Source organism: Polyodon spathula, chromosome 2 (assembly GCF_017654505.1).
Source record: "Polyodon spathula isolate WHYD16114869_AA chromosome 2, ASM1765450v1, whole genome shotgun sequence".
Taxonomy (NCBI): Eukaryota; Metazoa; Chordata; class Actinopteri; order Acipenseriformes; family Polyodontidae; genus Polyodon; species Polyodon spathula.
The window spans coordinates 109,000,785-109,018,880 of NC_054535.1; the positions used below are offsets into that span (position 1 = coordinate 109,000,785).

Here is an 18,096-nt window from a genome sequence, read left to right on the forward strand (position 1 = left end):
ACTTCTTCACACAGAGAGTGGTGAGGGGATGGAATGGGCTGCCTAGTCATGTTGTTGAAGGAGACAGTAATTCACACAGAGAGTGGTGAGGGGATGGAATGGGCTGCTAGTCATGTTGTTGAAGGAGACAGTAATTCACACAGAGAGTGGTGAGGGGATGGAATGGGCTGCTAGTCATGTTGTTGAAGGAGACAGTAATTCACACAGAGAGTGGTGAGGGGATGGAATTGGCTTCCTTAATAATTTCTTAATAATTTCCCATATTATTTCAGCATCCTTTCAAAATATACTGCATTGCAATATATCTTATCAGCCATTTTAGAATAATTATATGCTAAAAAATCCTAATATACTTCTGAATTAATTTTCATTCGATTGGGTATGATTTTATAAATTCCTCTTCCATGTGGAGAGAGCAGGAAGAGACACTAACAAGAGAACCCAACATGTAATAAACATTGTTCTGCTTCCAAGTTGAACTCTTTCTGAATCTGGTCTTCAATCTCATGGCAGGCAGGAGAAGCAGTAACAGCAGAGAGGGGTTGTCAGGTTCACGGAATGCCTACCTTGCCATCATCCTTGTTCTCATACTCGACCTCGGGTTCGAGGGGGTAGTAGCTATACGGTTTGGCCCAGGAGGAGGGGGGCTCCACTGAGACGTTCAGGCTGTCCCCAGTCCGCACACAGTCCTTTATCTCTGGCGCGTCTGGCTCAACTACACAGAGAGACAGAGATGCACTTTCTGTTATCGTGAGATAACAATGCTGTGGACTAGAAGGGAACAGGTTCTAAAGACTTCAGAGAGATCGAAAGAGATAATGCCACTGGGATCAAAGGGGTCGCAAGAAGATAACAAAAGGCAGATGTATGGACCTTTTGTCTCCAGGAGTGTGAAGAATGCATTGAGTTCAGAGGTTGTCACACTAGACTACACACACAGACACACACACAATAAATTAAATGACCTTTGCAATTGGTTAATGTCAGAGAAAGAGGAGGTGGACCATCTATACAGAAGGGTATTTAATGTCATGCAAACATTGTAATGATGAGTATTCTGTTTGTCCTGTACCTGGGACCAGACTCCCTGCATATTTCAATAAACCTGGCAACTGATTGAAGAAAAGGACTCTGTGCATTTTCTTGAATCTACTTAATCACCACCATAATTTTTTAAGTTACTTCACTGCCCAATATGTGTCTGCTGGCCACAGCTTGAGGGACAGTGTATAGAGACTCTTTACCGTGACCAGTGAACACAGCTACTGCTGTTACTGTTGGAAATGTTTCGACTAGAAGCCGTCTTTCTCAGTGTCTTTTATCATAAAAACAAAAGACTTCTAATCTAAACACTTGACACTGGATGTATTGAAAAGTGTATTTGAGTATTTCTAAATTCAGAGCTATTGAGTGCTCTGTAGTTACGGACAGTATTTATGCTGACCTCATTAATACATCATTCAGGGTGCTGTAGATGTTTATATGAAATCCAAATCAATAAGAACCACACTGTTTACTCCATGAGCTCCCAGCAAATAAAACCAGGCCCTATAAAGGGAGTGTTGTTTTGCCTCTTCTGGAAGAGCACTCGAGTCTGCTTCATCCCTCCATCATCCTCTCCACCTCTTCCAGAGGAGATCTCCCCTTGCTCAAACGGCTATATTAGCCTGAAAGAGCAGGAGAGAAGAGGTCCTCAATTCAATATGCTGTCAGTTGCCATGGCGCTGGCTAGACACTATATTTTCACCTGGCAGAGACCCACAACTCCTCTCTCTCCAGAGAATTTGTTTAGTGAGCCTCTGCTAGAAGCAGGAGAGCTCTGCTCTACCCATACGAGTGAGAGGAGCAGTCCTTGTGTGATCTAGTTAAACGAAGCAGACGATGCGTACTGATTTCATGAAGGAAGAATCTCAGCTGGTGTTTCTTGTAGCGCTGACCGCTCAGCGCCTCGGCAGTGAGGTGGATGGGCCTGTCCTCCTCCGTGAAGGGTGAGCTCAGGTCCGACAGGTGGAAGTGGAACCCGTCCTGCATCCGAGTGCCGAGATCCCAGGACAAGCCTCCGCTGGCCTCACTGAAACACACACACACAGCACGTGGTGCTTGGTAAGCAGAGTTCAGGAAGAGAGTCAGCCCCACAGCTACAGTGCAAACCCCATGTTCCGTTGACAAGAACACATTTAGAAAACAGTTTTCATTGAAAAACATATGGGAACAAAACTTTGAGAATCCTACTGACTCACAGTGACATCCCTTCCCAGTGCTACGTCACATGCCTCAGGGTATAAATTCCTAGTATTCCAGTTAGTCAACATCCCCCCTGCCCCTCCCCCTCTCATTTTTTGACAGAGGCTAAACACCTGTTCATTTCACAAAACTAGAACCAAACAATTAAGATACAAGTCTCGACTACTTTTCACCTCTCTCAATGTGTACTGTTCTTCATTTTGTAAGACTAACTTGCTTTTATCTCCTTTCCAGTAATAGGAGTTCATTAAAGAATGGAAGGAATGCTTTGAAAATATGGCCCCAGGTCACAGACAGCCTTCAGATTAAAACCAGTCCATCAGAACAGTCTGGCAGGTTCATCAGACAGCCTTCAGAGTAAAACCAGTCCGTCAGGACAGTCTGGCAGGTTCATCAGACAGCCTTCAGAGTAAAACCAGTCCGTCAGGACAGTCTGGCAGGTTCATCAGACAGCCTTCAGAGTAAAACCAGTCCATCAGGACAGTCTGGCAGGTTCATCAGACAGCCTTCAGAGTAAAACCAGTCTGGCAGGTTCATTTTGTGCAGGGTGTGCTTATGCCTGTACGCATAGCTTACCTGCGCTGGTGCATCACCCTGGCCACATCATAGCCCGTCAGTCTCCAGGTGCAGTGAAAGGAGCAGCTGTAGGTCTTGGCTGAGCAGGAGAGGCGGACTGAGGGAGGAATCAGAGGGATACCCTTAGAGAAGTTTCACTCAGTATTTGTTGCAGTTGTACCATGCTTCCCCATTGTTACACTGTCCTGTTATCATAGTTTACCCTGGTTTGCTATGCTTATGAATATACCATACCATACTATTCTTTACAATGCTTACCTATGCTTCACCATGCTTTCACTATGCTTTATAACACTATGGGGAACTTGTATAGGGGTGGGCATTTATCAATCTCAAACTGCTGTAGGCAGAGTGTGCAGTGTGGACACATTTTGCACCACATTGTTAAAATCCTATTATGCATGTCCTGTGTGATTTTTTATTTCCGCTTAGATAATCATTTGCCATGTTTACTAACTATTCCAGCAAAAATTGATTCTGAAAGATTGCAATGTATACTGAGACCCACAGGTGCACTGTAGCCTGTGAAGCACTGGCATGCTTCTTAAAAGACAATATAAACAAACAAAAAAAAAACAACTAACTAAAAACTTAAAAGGCAGCACCCAAAATTACAAGAAAACAAGAAAAATGGGTGTGCGATGATCCCTACCTGAGCTGCCTCCCTCCTCCTCCTCCTCCTTCTCCACCCCCTCCTCCTCCTCTCCTCCTCCTCCCCCCCTCCTCACCCTCCTCCTCCTCCTCCTCCTCCCACTCCTCACCCTCCTCCTCACGCTCCTCCTCCCCTCCTCCTCACCCTCCTCACCCTCCTCCTCACCCTCCTCCTCCCACTCCTCACCCTCCTCCTCCTCCTCATCCTCCTCCTGCTCCAGCACCAGGTAGGAGTGGTCCAGCAGCTGGTCGTTGCCCCAGCAGGTGTAGTTTCCTGGGCTGCCCTCGGAGTCCAGGCCGTGCAGTGTCAGGGTGTGTCCATTCATCACATTGTATCTGGACGCAGGCACAGGGTCATCGTCGTGCTTCCAGGTTACAGCTCCCTGAAACTGGGTGCTGCACGTGAGAGTAACCTCCCCGTCCTCCTTGCCAACCATGACTGCAAACACAACGACACTGTCAGTGCAGCATGGATTCAGACAGCAATCTACACTGGGTTACATTATACTTTACAATGACACTGTCAGTGCAGCATGGATTCAGACAGCAATCTACATTGGGTTACATTATACTTTACAATGACACTGTCAGTGCAGCATGGATTCAGACAGCAATCTACACTGGGTTACATTATACTTTACAATGACACTGTCAGTGCAGCATGGATTCAGACAACAATCTACACTGGGTTACATTATACTTTACAATGACACTGTCAGTGCAGCATGGATTCAGACAGCAATCTACACTGGGTTACATTATACTTTACAACGACACTGTCAGTGCAGCATGGATTCAGACAGCAATCTACACTGGGTTACATTATACTTTACAACGACACTGTCAGTGCAGCATGGATTCAGACAGCAATCTACACTGGGTTACATTATACTTTACAACGACACTGTCAGTGCAGCATGGATTCAGACAACAATCTACACTGGGTTACATTATACTTTACAACGACACTGTCAGTGCAGCATGGATTCAGACAGCAATCTACACTGGGTTACATTATACTTTACAATGACACTGTCAGTGCAGCATGGATTCAGACAACAATCTACACTGGGTTACATTATACTTTACAGAACATGAACCCTTGATTTCACTTTGCATGGTTAGTTGTATTCATTAGACTTCATCTCATCATCTTTTTTTTTAGTTTTGAGGAATAATTAAAAAGCTTCTTGGTATTTTCTCAACTGTTGCTAAAAAGATTTGAGTTTGTTTTCATGTGGAAAACATGCAACATGATCGATTTCAGAAACACAAGATTTCTCTAAATTAGGTTTGTTTCCGCTTACATGTCTGTGGAAAGGAGTCGAGTGCGGGTGCCACCAGCATCGAGGTGAAGATAACGAGGGCTTGCAACGATCCACTCCACATCTGAAACAGAAGAGAAGCAAGGCAGTCAATACAGAGCAACACAACAGAATATAATGAAAGCACTTTTGTGAGATTCGGGTCTGGTGACATGAGAAGAATGAGTTAGCCTGATATTGCTCAGGTGAGGAAGCCAGAGAAGCACTTGAAAGTCACGCTAGCCCTTCTGCACCCCTAGTCCTGGGGTTTAGAAATCCCCTCAGAGAAGTATATTGTTGAGATGAACACAGACTCACAGGTGAGTGTTATTCATGCAGTCAGTTAAGCAGACTTACCAGGGGTCTGATTGTTCAAACTCTAGGTGCCTGGGCATTTCAATATGATACCTTAACATACCCTGGACTGGGTGTGGGGCTGGTGTGAGTTTTAAACCATTGGTGAAAATGGAAATTCTGGTGCTGAAGCAGTGTGTTGGAGCTGAGCTGAGACTGGGCTCAGTACTGGAAAAGAACTGCAGTACTGTCTCAGCTGCAAACACACTGTTAGGCACTTGTGTTCCATTTATTAGCAGAATTCATGAAAATGGGTAAAAGGAAGAAATGCCCCCTGTGGTGGACGTTCATTAAGGGCTGTTTGTATTTTGAAGTAGTTTCAAGGTTATTTAAACTTTTATTTAGCACTTTATAATAGTGGTTTTAATTCAGGTATGATTACATATGAACAAACACATTGTTTACTACGGAATTCAAGTCAAGCAAACAGCAGTCTACATGTGACCCTAACAGCATAATCTTAATAATAATAATAATAATAATAATTAAACATGGATTGTAACATACCACAAATGTGAGTCTGTGCCCTGGATAAATGTTTGCATCATATGAATTCATTAGGAAATGTGTTAGTTAAGAGATAGCTGTATTTGAATTACTGAAACTTATTTTCACATAACTAAAAAAGACTCTCTCCATGTTACATAAACTTCTAGTGCTGGGCAGCTCATCCCGCTCCCTTGTATTCATATAATTTGAAGTTCTGACAGTAAAGCTGCAATGCGCTGGGCTGTGTAGAAATCCTTACTTTAGAACAGTACTAAAACAAACAAAAAAACATTGTGGAGGGAGTTTCCTATAGTTACCAATGTTTTCAAAAATTCCCCCAAAAATATGTATGCTTGGTGTTTTCTAGTTTTTTGTTTTTTACAGTAGCAGCTCTGTGAATGTGTATTCAAGCGCTCATGTTGCTTTCACAGAAAAAGGGAAATAGCATATGTCCAGATAATAGAAACACAACGTGTAGTTTATAGTGATATTTTATGTGGAATGCTTTTGTAGATCTGTCCTCATACATACATACATACACACAGACACACAGACACACACACACACACATATATATATATATATATATATATATATATATATATATATATATATATATATATATATATATATATATATATAGTAGTGATTGTGGGTGATGTGTATTGTATAGCAGGTGTATATAGTTTTACAGGACTGTTGGATTTTTCAATTGGTTTAAAATTTGTTTATATTGTTTTTTTTTTTAACTTACTGAACTTTTTTTAAAATGTTTTTTCAATTTTTTTAATGAAAGTTTTCTAGAACTTATGTTCTGCTAGAAAATAAACACAACTGTAATTGTAATATATTCATATGTTATCTTTTCATCAAAGTTATCAGAAGTCAGAAATAATTTAAGCAATACATCATTTAAGTAACAACTAATTTAAGCAAAGAGAAAGTTCAATAACACTTTCTTAAAATGCTTCTTTAAAAGAGCAGGCTCCTACAATAAAGAGCTGCATGAATCTGAAATGAAAACCCAGCAGCTACAATAAAGAGCCGCATGAATCTGAAATGAAAACCCAGCAGCTACAATAAAGAGCTGCATGAATCTGAAATGAAAACCCAGCAGCTACAATAAAGAGCCTCATGAATCTGAAATGAAGGCCCAGCAGCTACAATAAAGAGCTGCATGAATGTGAAATGAAGACAGTGTTGGTATAACATACTGGGATCAATTCTCAAGACTATTTACTGCAAATTGTCATGAGCCCATTTTTTAAAACTTTTTTTAAAAGCTTCTAAGTATTTTTTGAAGCCCACAGTGTTATTTAAAGCTTCTGATATGTTGCTGTATTTAAATAATATAAAAAGACTATATATTATATACTTTATTTTGAATTGCCACAATAAAGGTACTTATAATGATACATTGCTTATACTGTTCATTCAGAGAGAGAGAAAGAGCACACCCCTTGTGTTATTCTCAATTCAATCTATTAAAAAATACATTTCCGATACAACATTTTTACTTCTCATTCTTTATCGTGGCAAATGAAATGCAACAATGTAAATGTAACACCTGATAATATATAGAAGTTTATTATAAACGTATGTGTAGTTCTGATTCACTCTAATTAATTATTTAATGTCATATAATATTCCGTTTCTTTCTTCTTCTAATAGGCAGTGTGACATACAATACTAAGGATACGGCTTTATTGATGTATTTATCTAACATCAATCTCTTTAAAAAAAAAAGAAAAGGGTTACACATAAACAATTAATATTCCAACCTGGACCTCCTTGGTTTAATTAATAATAATTATGCTGCCTATTTGCTTTTTATTTTAACAGCTTAATAACAGACAATCGCAGTGTAATTAAACTCATTATGTTTTAGAATAATACTTTATCAGACAAGTCGGATCTTCTTCATTTGGAATAAAAATCTGTCATTTTAGGAACTTTTTGGCTTTAATTTTAGCATGTCTCTGTCCTTAACAACAAAATAACAATAAATAAACAAATAAATAAATAAATTTAAAAGATTAATACGTGTATTGAGTTGAACGAGGAATGAATTTCAGGGCTGGCGAATGAAGGTGAGAACGCACAGCGGTTCAAGAATATGAAGTCGATGTTTTTTTCATCCTGGGTGTGAACAGCTCCAAACTACAGTCCTAAACTACACCCAGGGTGCGTAACGAATGTACAAATACAGGAAATCAAGGTACCACGTATAGTATGCCACTTTGCAGAATCGATGCCAACCCCGCGTTAGCGCCACAACGCACTGAGGTATTCAGGATGTTCAATAGGACACCCGGCATTGACTGATACCGGCTATGTGCACATGACACTTCTCCTGACACTTTACCTGATAGTCTCCTCGTGTTCATATAGCAGAATATATAGATACCAGATATTGAAGATGGTTTAGCTGTGCCGCAGTTTTACAGTGTTGAGATATTGAAGATAGTTTAGCTGTGCGGTAGTTTTACAGTGTTGAGATATTGAAGATGGTTTAGCTATGCCGCAGTTTTAAAGTGTTGAGATATTGAAGATGGTTTAGCTGTGCGGCAGTTTTACAGTGTTGAGATATTGAAGATGGTTTAGCTGTGCGGCAGTTTTATAGTGTTGAGATATTGAAGATGGTTTAGCTGTGCCGCAGTTTTAAAGTGTTGAGATATTGAAGATGGTTTAGCTGTGCGGCAGTTTTACAGTGTTGAGATATTGAAGATGGTTTAGCTGTGCGGCAGTTTTACAGTGTTGAGATATTGAAGATGGTTTAGCTGTGCCGCAGTTTTACAGTGTTGAGATATTGAAGATGGTTTAGCTGTGCCGCAGTTTTACAGTGTTGAGATATTGAGGATGGTTTAGCTGTGCGGCAGTTTTACAGTGTTGAGATATTGAAGATAGTTTAGCTGTGCGGCAGTTTTACAGCGTTGAGATATTGAGGATAGTTTAGCTGTGCAGCAGTTTTACAGTGTTGAGATATTGAAGATGGTTTAGCTGTGCGGCAGTTTTACAGTGTTGAGATATTGAAGATGGTTTAGCTGTGCGGCAGTTTTACAGTGTTGAGATATTGAAGATGGTTTAGCTGTGCCGCAGTTTTACAGTGTTGAGATATTGAAGATGGTTTAGCTGTGCCGCAGTTTTACAGTGTTGAGATATTGAGGATGGTTTAGCTGTGCGGCAGTTTTACAGTGTTGAGATATTGAAGATAATTTAGCTGTGCGGCAGTTTTACAGCGTTGAGATATTGAGGATAGTTTAGCTGTGCAGCAGTTTTACAGTGTTGAGATATTGAAGATGGTTTAGCTGTGCCGCAGTTTTAAAGTGTTGAGATATTGAAGATAATTTAGCTGTGCGGCAGTTTTACAGCGTTGAGATATTGAGGATAATTTAGCTGTGCAGCAGTTTTACAGTGTTGAGATATTGAAGATGGTTTAGCTGTGCCGCAGTTTTAAAGTGTTGAGATGTTGAAGATGGTTTAGCTGTGCGGCAGTTTTACAGTGTTGAGATATTGAAGATGGTTTAGCTGTGCCGCAGTTTTACAGTGTTGAGATATTGAAGATAGTTTAGCTGTGCGGTAGTTTTACAGTGTTGAGATATTGAAGATGGTTTAGCTGTGCGGCAGTTTTACAGTGTTGAGATATTGAAGATGGTTTAGCTGTGCGGCAGTTTTACAGTGTTGAGATATTGAAGATGGTTTAGCTGTGCGGCAGTTTTACAGTGTTGAGATATTGAAGATGGTTTAGCTGTGCGGCAGTTTTACAGTGTTGAGATATTGAAGATGGTTTAGCTGTGCGGCAGTTTTACAGTGTTGAGATATTGAAGATGGTTTAGCTGTGCCGCAGTTTTACAGTGTTGAGATATTGAAGATGGTTTAGCTGTGCGGCAGTTTTACAGTGTTGAGATATTGAAGATGGTTTAGCTGTGCGGCAGTTTTACAGTGTTGAGATATTGAAGATGGTTTAGCTGTGCGGCAGTTTTACAGTGTTGAGATATTGAAGATGGTTTAGCTGTGCGGCAGTTTTACAGTGTTGAGATATTGAAGATGGTTTAGCTGTGCGGCAGTTTTACAGTGTTGAGATATTGAAGATGGTTTAGCTGTGCGGCAGTTTTACAGTGTTGAGATATTGAAGATGGTTTAGCTGTGCCGCAGTTTTACAGTGTTGAGATATTGAGGATGGTTTAGCTGTGCGGCAGTTTTACAGTGTTGAGATATTGAAGATGGTTTAGCTGTGCGGCAGTTTTACAGTGTTGAGATATTGAAGATGGTTTAGCTGTGCGGCAGTTTTACAGCGTTGAGATATTGAGGATGGTTTAGCTGTGCGGCAGTTTTACAGCGTTGAGATATTGAAGATGGTTTAGCTGTGCGGCAGTTTTACAGTTTTACAGTGTTGAGATATTGAAGATGGTTTAGCTGTGCGGCAGTTTTACAGTTTGAGATATTGAAGATGGTTTAGCTGTGCGGCAGTTTTACAGCGTTGAGATATTGAAGATGGTTTAGCTGTGCGGCAGTTTTACAGTGTTGAGATATTGAGGATAATTTAGCTGTGCCGCAGTTTTACAGCGTTGAGATATTGAAGATGGTTTAGCTGTGCGGCAGTTTTACAGCGTTGAGATATTGAAGATGGTTTAGCTGTGCGGCAGTTTTACAGTGTTGAGATATTGAAGATGGTTTAGCTGTGCGGCAGTTTTACAGTGTTGAGATATTGAGGATGGTTTAGCTGTGCGGCAGTTTTACAGTGTTGAGATATTGAAGATGGTTTAGCTGTGCGGCAGTTTTACAGTGTTGAGATATTGAAGATGGTTTAGCTGTGCGGCAGTTTTACAGTGTTGAGATATTGAGGATAATTTAGCTCTGGTACTACTTTGAAAAGTCTTACCTTTTTTAATGGTGTGTAGTCTGGCTCAGCTCAGGAGGTTCTTGTCTTGGTCGTGATTTAACAGACAGCAGTATCTTCTGCTTATATAGGCTATTCACACCTACACTCTCCATCCAAAAAAATATCTTCCTGCAAAATTTCCCCATCGAAAATACCAAAGAATTGCATGCAGCCCTTCAATGGGACGATGACAACAGAGTTCCAAGAAAGATGAATTGTAGAACAGCAGAGCCTTTAGAGGGGTTACAGTACCGCAGATTAACACTAGAGGGAGCACTGGAACACTTTGTGTGTCTGCAGCAAAGTGGATTGTATTTCTTTATTATTATTATTATTATTATTATTATTATTATTATTATTATTATTATTATTATTATTATTATTATTATTATTATTTATAGTTCAACACTGATCAGGAGCATTAACCTTCTGCACACTCACTGTTGTTTAGCTAAATGCTATATTTCTGTAAAGGTTTCTCATTTTGTCCAATCTCTGTTCTCTGCAGACACTTAACAAGGGCAGAGTCAGACTGTCTGCCTGCCTGCCTGCCTGTCTGTTTGTCTGTCTATCTGTCTGCCTGTTTATCTCTGTCATACTCTACATTGTGAACATAATAACTGTCTGGGTTCTGCATTGATCTTTACCAAACCTTTATCCTATAGATCTTTCGGATTGCATTTGTCTATAATCTGATAAACTCTCAGTTTTATACAAATATTTGTAACCTTTCAGGTACTGTGTAAGTATGATGCTATTATGAGACCCCTCTGTAAATTCATGCATTGGTTTGGAACTGTGATAATTCACCGGACTGACAGCCCTGGTTTCGGAGAATATATGTTCACCTTGGTTATTTGTTCCCCCTTATTTTTTTGTAACAAAGTAATTTTTCTTGCATATAAGTCTATATCCATGCATTTCCAAGTAAAACCTTCATTTTAAAACCACTTAACTCTAAACTTGTACCTCCAGTCCCCTCTGACAGGTCCAGTCACACCTACAATAATACATGAGAACAGCCTGCAGGCACTGTTCATGTTGCAATATACATGAGGAATCTACATACAAATAGGAGAAATACCAAACATGCATGTACAGCTCTGGCCAAAGTGTTGCATCACCTGGAATTTTAGGATTGAGACATAAGTAAAAAAAAAAAAAAACTATGAACATAATTGAGTTATTTTACTTAACATCATGTAATCAAAGAAACTGCAAAATGATATCGCAAAAGCCTACAGGAAGCCATAATAGTAGTACAGAATTTCTTGTTAGATTTTGAAATGTCACATTTTTTCAATTTTTGTCAGTTTTTTTTTTGTTAGTGTCTGGAAAACAACAAAGCAGTATGTAATTCAATATGCTAACATAACATTATTCAACAGGTTTCATTGAACTTTATATTCGGGATACCCAAAGAACAGCAGTGAGTGAGAATATTGGGATAGCTGCCCAGTGGAATCTGTCTGCTACTCGCTTCATTAGGGTTCCAAATCCTGCTATCCTGCAACAGAACGACACTCTGTTCCAGACAGACTCTGAGCAGAAGCTTAGCCAGGACTGTTAAAAGGAAAGTCCAAAGCACAGGGAGCTTTAAACCTTTTAACTAGACAGCACATTTGATTTTTCGGAAGTTACAAACCTTAGCATGCTGAGAATCAGCATGTGGTTGGCTGAGCATGAAGCACTGCTCCCACCTCATCATGTCATGCTGGATGTGTGTGTGGGGTGGACTGTGTCCATCGCGGTGGCAGTATCATGCTGTCATGAGGGGTTAGCAGCTCTTTGTTGGGTCTATGGAGGGTGCGTTCAGAAACCACATTGTTGATTTCTTGTAGGATTGTGAAGATCGACAGTCATCAAGTTTTTGTTATGAGACATTAAAGAGAAACTGCTTCAGTGGCACAATTGTAATGGCAAATTTCATCTGTGCGAGTCACAGGAGGAAGTAACAAAACTCGTCACATGGTGGTTTTGTCCAGGCGAATTTTTGTGATATGTTGCCAACTGGACGAAACCTCTAGTCCAGGGAAGAGATGAACTACTCACTCAGCTGCAAAAAGAAAGGGTGGTCCCTCCAGTCCAGGGCAGGTTTGAGGTATGGAGACTGAACTGATCCCTCCCTCACCCCCTAAGAGAAAGAGTTCTCTTTAGACTTTTTCATACTGTATGTCTAGAAAAAAGCTTGTCTCAGAATATATGGAGTGTGTCTGACTGTGTCTATGTGTGTCTGTCTGTGTCTGTCTGTGTGTATGATTGTGTGTCTGTGTGTCTGACTATGTGTCTGACTGTGTCTATGTGTGTCTGTCTGTGTCTGTCTGTGTGTATGACTGTGTGTCTGTGTGTCTGACTGTGTCTATGTGTGTCTGTCTGTGTGTGTCTAACTGTGTCTGTCTAACTGTGTCTGTCTGTGTGTCTGACTGTATAGGATTAGGGTTAGGGTCACCTGACTGCTCCTGTGAAATTGATAAATAGAGCCCTTAAGCAGTGTTTTTTTCTTTTCTCTTCATGAAGCACCCCTTAACCACATTCCCTTTTTGCAGTTCCTCTCCTCCGTGACGTTTATTTTCACAAACATAAAAAATGTTACGAACTAGAAGAGGCCATTCAGCCCATGAAAGCTCTTCCAGTTCCTGTAGCTCATTGATCTCAGAACACAGTCGAGGTTGATGATTCTTAATGGATCCCAAGGACTGTAGCTACGTATGTTTGCTCTTGTTGCCTGGCCAACATTTACAGCTATGGCCAAAAGTTTTGCATCACCCTATATAATTGATTAATTCCTCTTCATGAAGTTGAAAGAAACTTCCTGAATAATGTAATGTTAACATATTGAATTACACACTGCTTTGTAGTTTTCCATATACTTAACAAAAAACTACCCAACATTGTAAAAATGTGACATTTTGAAATCTAAAATGAACTACTGCAATATCAGTTGGTAATTTCTTTGACTGCATGATGTTAAATACAATATCTAAATTATCTTTATATAGTCTCAAGGCTAAAATCTGTAGATTAAACCCAAGTAACCCCAGAGTGAGTGACATCATGCACTTTCCATGAACAAGGGTGGGGTGCAGGCTGGGCGCTTATAAAGGAATTCTCTAAATACTTTTAGTAAACAAGCCATTTAGCTTTCTGATTCTTACAGACACAGAAGCAGAATCACACACCTAAAAACAAGATGGTATTCACAGCTCGATGCACACTTTGAAGAAATGAAAGAGATGTTGTTTTATTTTATGTGGGTTTTTTTGTTTTTTTTAACGTATGTGTTTTTAAAATGTTCTTGTTCTTTCTTTGCGGTCATCTGAAGACAGCTCATTGAAAGGGGGTAAGAATCTTAATGGGCCCCTGTCAATAACCAGTGTTTCCATTCCTGTGTGTGTTTGTCATTTTGCACGTACCACGAGCATTTCAAAGCCCTGTCAGGTTCTTTATGACAGGTGTATGGGGGGGTGGGGGCTGTCACTATGAATATGTTAAACATTTGTCTGTCAAAAGCCTCCCATCAATATACAGTGCTGGCCTTTAAACACTCTGAGGTCTGCAAACTTCTGACAAATGCATCCTGGAAATGAAACACTGGATATTGTTCATTAATGGCACTTTGTAAAAAATTTTCAAAAAAATAAAACAGTTTTCCAGGAGTGCTGGGCTGCAGAGTGGAAACTCACCACCACTGACTGCTTTCAGTCTCACACCCAAAGGCTGTTAATGACATTTTCTTTTCTTCATATAGTTTCTAATAGTTGTACGGCCCCATGCTTTACCCCAGAACACAAAGGTTAACAGAGCAGATTCCCCGAACACTATTTTAGTGGTTAGAGTGCTGGGCTGCAGTGTGGAAGGTAGAGGGTTTGAGTAGCTCAGTGGTTAGAGTGCTGGGCTGCAGTGTGGAAGGTAGTGGGTTTGAGTAGCTCAATGGTTAGGGTGCTGGGCTGCAGTGTGGAAGGTAGTGGGTTTGAGTAGCTCAGTGGTTAGAGTGCTGGACTGCAGTGTGGAAGGTAGAGGGTTTGAGTAGCTCAGTGGTTAGAGTGCTGGGCTGCAGAATGGAAGGTAGTGGGTTTGAGTAGCTCAGTGGTTAGAGTGCTGGGCTGCAGTGTGGAAGGTAGAGGGTTTGAGTAGCTCAGTGGTTAGAGTGCTGGGCTGCAGAATGGAAGGCAGTTGGTTTGGGTAGCTCAGCAAATGGAATGCAGGGCTAGAATCTGACTTGGACACTCACCTTAACAAGCACTCGATCTTCAACTAGTAGCAAAGCTGAAACAGTAAGTAGCGGGGCTCCACAAAATCTAACATCATACTTCCCGTGTGCTGCTATAACTGTTTAAATAACACACCTGTCATTTTTATTTCCATTGTTAACATCCTGACAACTTTTTACACTTATAACTTTAAAGTCTGTTTCAAAGCTCTTTTCAAAATGTCTTCTTCAGTGCAATGGGTTTTGAGATCTTTTCTGTAAATCACTGCAGGAAAAATAATAACAACAAGTACTCTGGCCTTTCTGTTCTGTACCACATCATGGATCATTATCACTGTGTTACCTGTATGACAATGTGGGCAATAATCCTGACACTGAGTGCACTAGAGCAGACATTTTAAAAAAAAAGAAAAGCTTTGAAACAGACATGAAAGTTATAAGTGTAAAAAGTTGTCAAGATGTTAACAATGAAAATACAAATCTCAGGTATGTTATTTAAACAGTTGTAGCAACACATGGGGACGTGTGACGCTATATTGTTCGGACCCCCCCCCTACCTACTCTTTAACATATCTGTCTGGAAGCTAACAATTTCATCTCCCCTCACACCATGCTGGGGAACTGCTGGGATTATGTGAACCATGAAAGAGGCTCCCTTTCTGTCAGCTGGATACCGTGATTGAAGTACTCTTTATTTAAATGTTGTTTCTTCACAATGTAGTCAAAATTACTCACAAAACTGTTTTTAAAGAAATCAGCCAGGACTGTGTCTTAATTACTAAATTTAACCTAAATAATCAATATACAACTCCTGAGTTTAAGCTTTACGACTATGACCCCAGAGCTTGAAACACAGGACAATATTATAAACACATTCTTCTAAACTATGGGATTTCAAAATCTCTGTGATTCATTTCAGAATCCCGCAATGTACTTTCTTTCCTTTCTGAGAACTCAGAAATGAATCTGAATTCTTAGGGGAGAAAATAAAACATTTAAAAAGAATTTCTGAGATATGTGTGAACAAAATCTATGATCCCCCCAGCCTCCATCAGGCAAACCCCGACCTCCTATCTGTCAGATCTGTTCATTAGTGCCCCATCACGCAGACCCTGACCTCCTCTCTGTCAGATCTGTTCATTAGTGCTCCATCACTCAGACCCTGACCTCCTATCTGTCAGATCTGTTCATTAGTGCTCCATCACTCAGACCCTGACCTCCTCTCTGTCAGATCTGTTCATTAGTGCTCCATCACTCAGACCCTGACCTCCTATCTGTCAGATCTGTTCATTAGTGCCCCATCACACAGACCCCGACCTCCTATCTGTCAGATCTGTTCATTAGTGCCCCATCACACAGACCCCGACCTCCTATCTGTCAGATCTGTTCATTAGTGCTCCATCACGCAGACCCCGACCTCCTATCTGTCAGATCTGTTCATTAGTGCTCCATCACACAGACCCCGACCTCCTATCTGTCAGATCTGTTCATTAGTGCTCCATCACACAGACCCCGACCTCCTATCTGTCAGATCTGTTCATTAGTGCTCCATCACACAGACCCCGACCTCCTATCTGTCAGATCTGTTCATTAGTGCTCCATCACGCAGACCCTGACCTCCTATCTGTCAGATCTGTTCATTAGTGCTCCATCACGCAGACCCTGACCTCCTATCTGTCAGATCTGTTCATTAGTGCTCCATCACGCAGACCCCGACCTCCTATCTGTCAGATCTGTTCATTAGTGCTCCATCACGCAGACCCCGACCTCCTATCTGTCAGATCTGTTCATTAGTGCTCCATCACGCAGACCCCGACCTCCTATCTGTCAGATCTGTTCATTAGTGCTCCATCACGCAGACCCCGACCTCCTATCTGTCAGATCTGTTCATTAGTGCTCCATCACGCAGACCCCGACCTCCTATCTGTCAGATCTGTTCATTAGTGCTCCATCACGCAGACCCCGACCTCCTATCTGTCAGATCTGTTCATTAGTGCTCCATCACGCAGACCCTGACCTCCTATCTGTCAGATCTGTTCATTAGTGCTCCATCACACAGACCCCGACCTCCTATCTGTCAGATCTGTTCATTAGTGCTCCATCACGCAGACCCCGACCTCCTATCTGTCAGATCTGTTCATTAGTGTTCCATCACGCAGACCCTGACCTCCTGTCTGTCAGATCTGTTCATTAGTGGGACCGCCAGTGTAAAGTCAATTTCGCTGGACAGGAATTATAGTCAACAAGCACAACTGAACTCAAACCACCACTGTTTGGCAACTCACCACCACTGACTGCTTTCAGCTTCATACCCAAAGGCTGTTAATGACATTTTCTTTTCTTCATATAGTTTCTAATAGTTTTACCACCCCATGCTTTACCCCAGAACACAATGGTTAACAGAGCTGATTCCCCGAACACTATATTAGTGGTATTGCATTACTAATAGAGTAAAAACCCATACACACTGCTGCAAACTTCACTTCCTGATCACGACCACAGAACTAACACCACAGCGTTGTCATTTGCTGATAAATACTGTCAACCATTTATCTGCATGCTAAACCAGGGCTTGAATTGTTAGGCTTAGTAACTAAATGAGACAGAAGTTATAATCTGCAGTGTGAAAGCTAGTGGGTTTGAGTAGCTCAGTGGTTAGAGTGTTGGGCTGCAGTGTGGAAGGTAGTGGGTTTGAGTAGCTCAGTGGTTGGAGTGCTGGGCTGCAGTATGGAAAATACATAACATGATTATAGGCAGCCACTGAATACATAAGGATACAGTAGGCTTTAAAGGGGCACTTTATACCATCCTCACTTCATTAATATTGAGTTTGTTGTGGAGGTGGGCAGCACAGCAGCCCCAAGTCTCACCATGCAGCAAGTGTCTGTTTCAAAAGGCTTGGGGTTTCCTTTTATTTTCTTTAGAAACAAGAACTCTTTTTTGACAGCATGTTTCAAAGTCTTAACAAGATACACTTTTTGTCCGAAAAGGGCAAAAGAGGGGGAATAACATAACTGTTCAGCGATTTCATAATTTTTTTTTCTTTAAAATGCAATTACAAATAATGACAGCAATACCAACCAACCAATAATAATAATTTAAAAAGCAAATGTGCATAAAAGGGTTGACTCTGTCAACTATGATTTTAAAAGACTTCAGTCAAGTCCCACCTCATCCTTCTTTGCTCTGGGCTAAATTGTTCCCTTGGTCTGTTTTCATACTGGAGCGCATTCTTGAGATTATTCTGGTTGCTCTTCATTGGACTCTCTCCAGGGTGCCTAGAATGGAAAACTGTGGATGAAAATAAGACTCCCATTGCATAAAATCCATTCCCGGTTTTACTATGAGTTTAGTAACTTGAGCTTGTTAGCTATACACTATGGCTA

At 40.9% G+C, this 18,096-nt stretch overlaps 1 protein-coding gene across 1 annotated transcript in view; it reads right to left on the reverse strand.

The window, feature by feature from the left end:
* The window catches only part of LOC121327412 (interleukin-12 subunit beta-like), a 28,914-nt gene that overhangs the window by 1,325 nt on the left and 9,493 nt on the right, over positions 1–18,096 (reverse strand). Inside the window, exons 3-7 of the mRNA XM_041271472.1 lie at positions 4,779–4,860; positions 3,617–3,910; positions 2,821–2,917; positions 1,890–2,071; positions 567–715 (exon numbers count right to left, since the gene is read on the reverse strand). Of these exons, the coding sequence (XP_041127406.1) occupies positions 567–715; positions 1,890–2,071; positions 2,821–2,917; positions 3,617–3,910; positions 4,779–4,860 (804 nt within the window). The remainder of the gene's footprint in view (positions 1–566; positions 716–1,889; positions 2,072–2,820; positions 2,918–3,616; positions 3,911–4,778; positions 4,861–18,096) is intronic.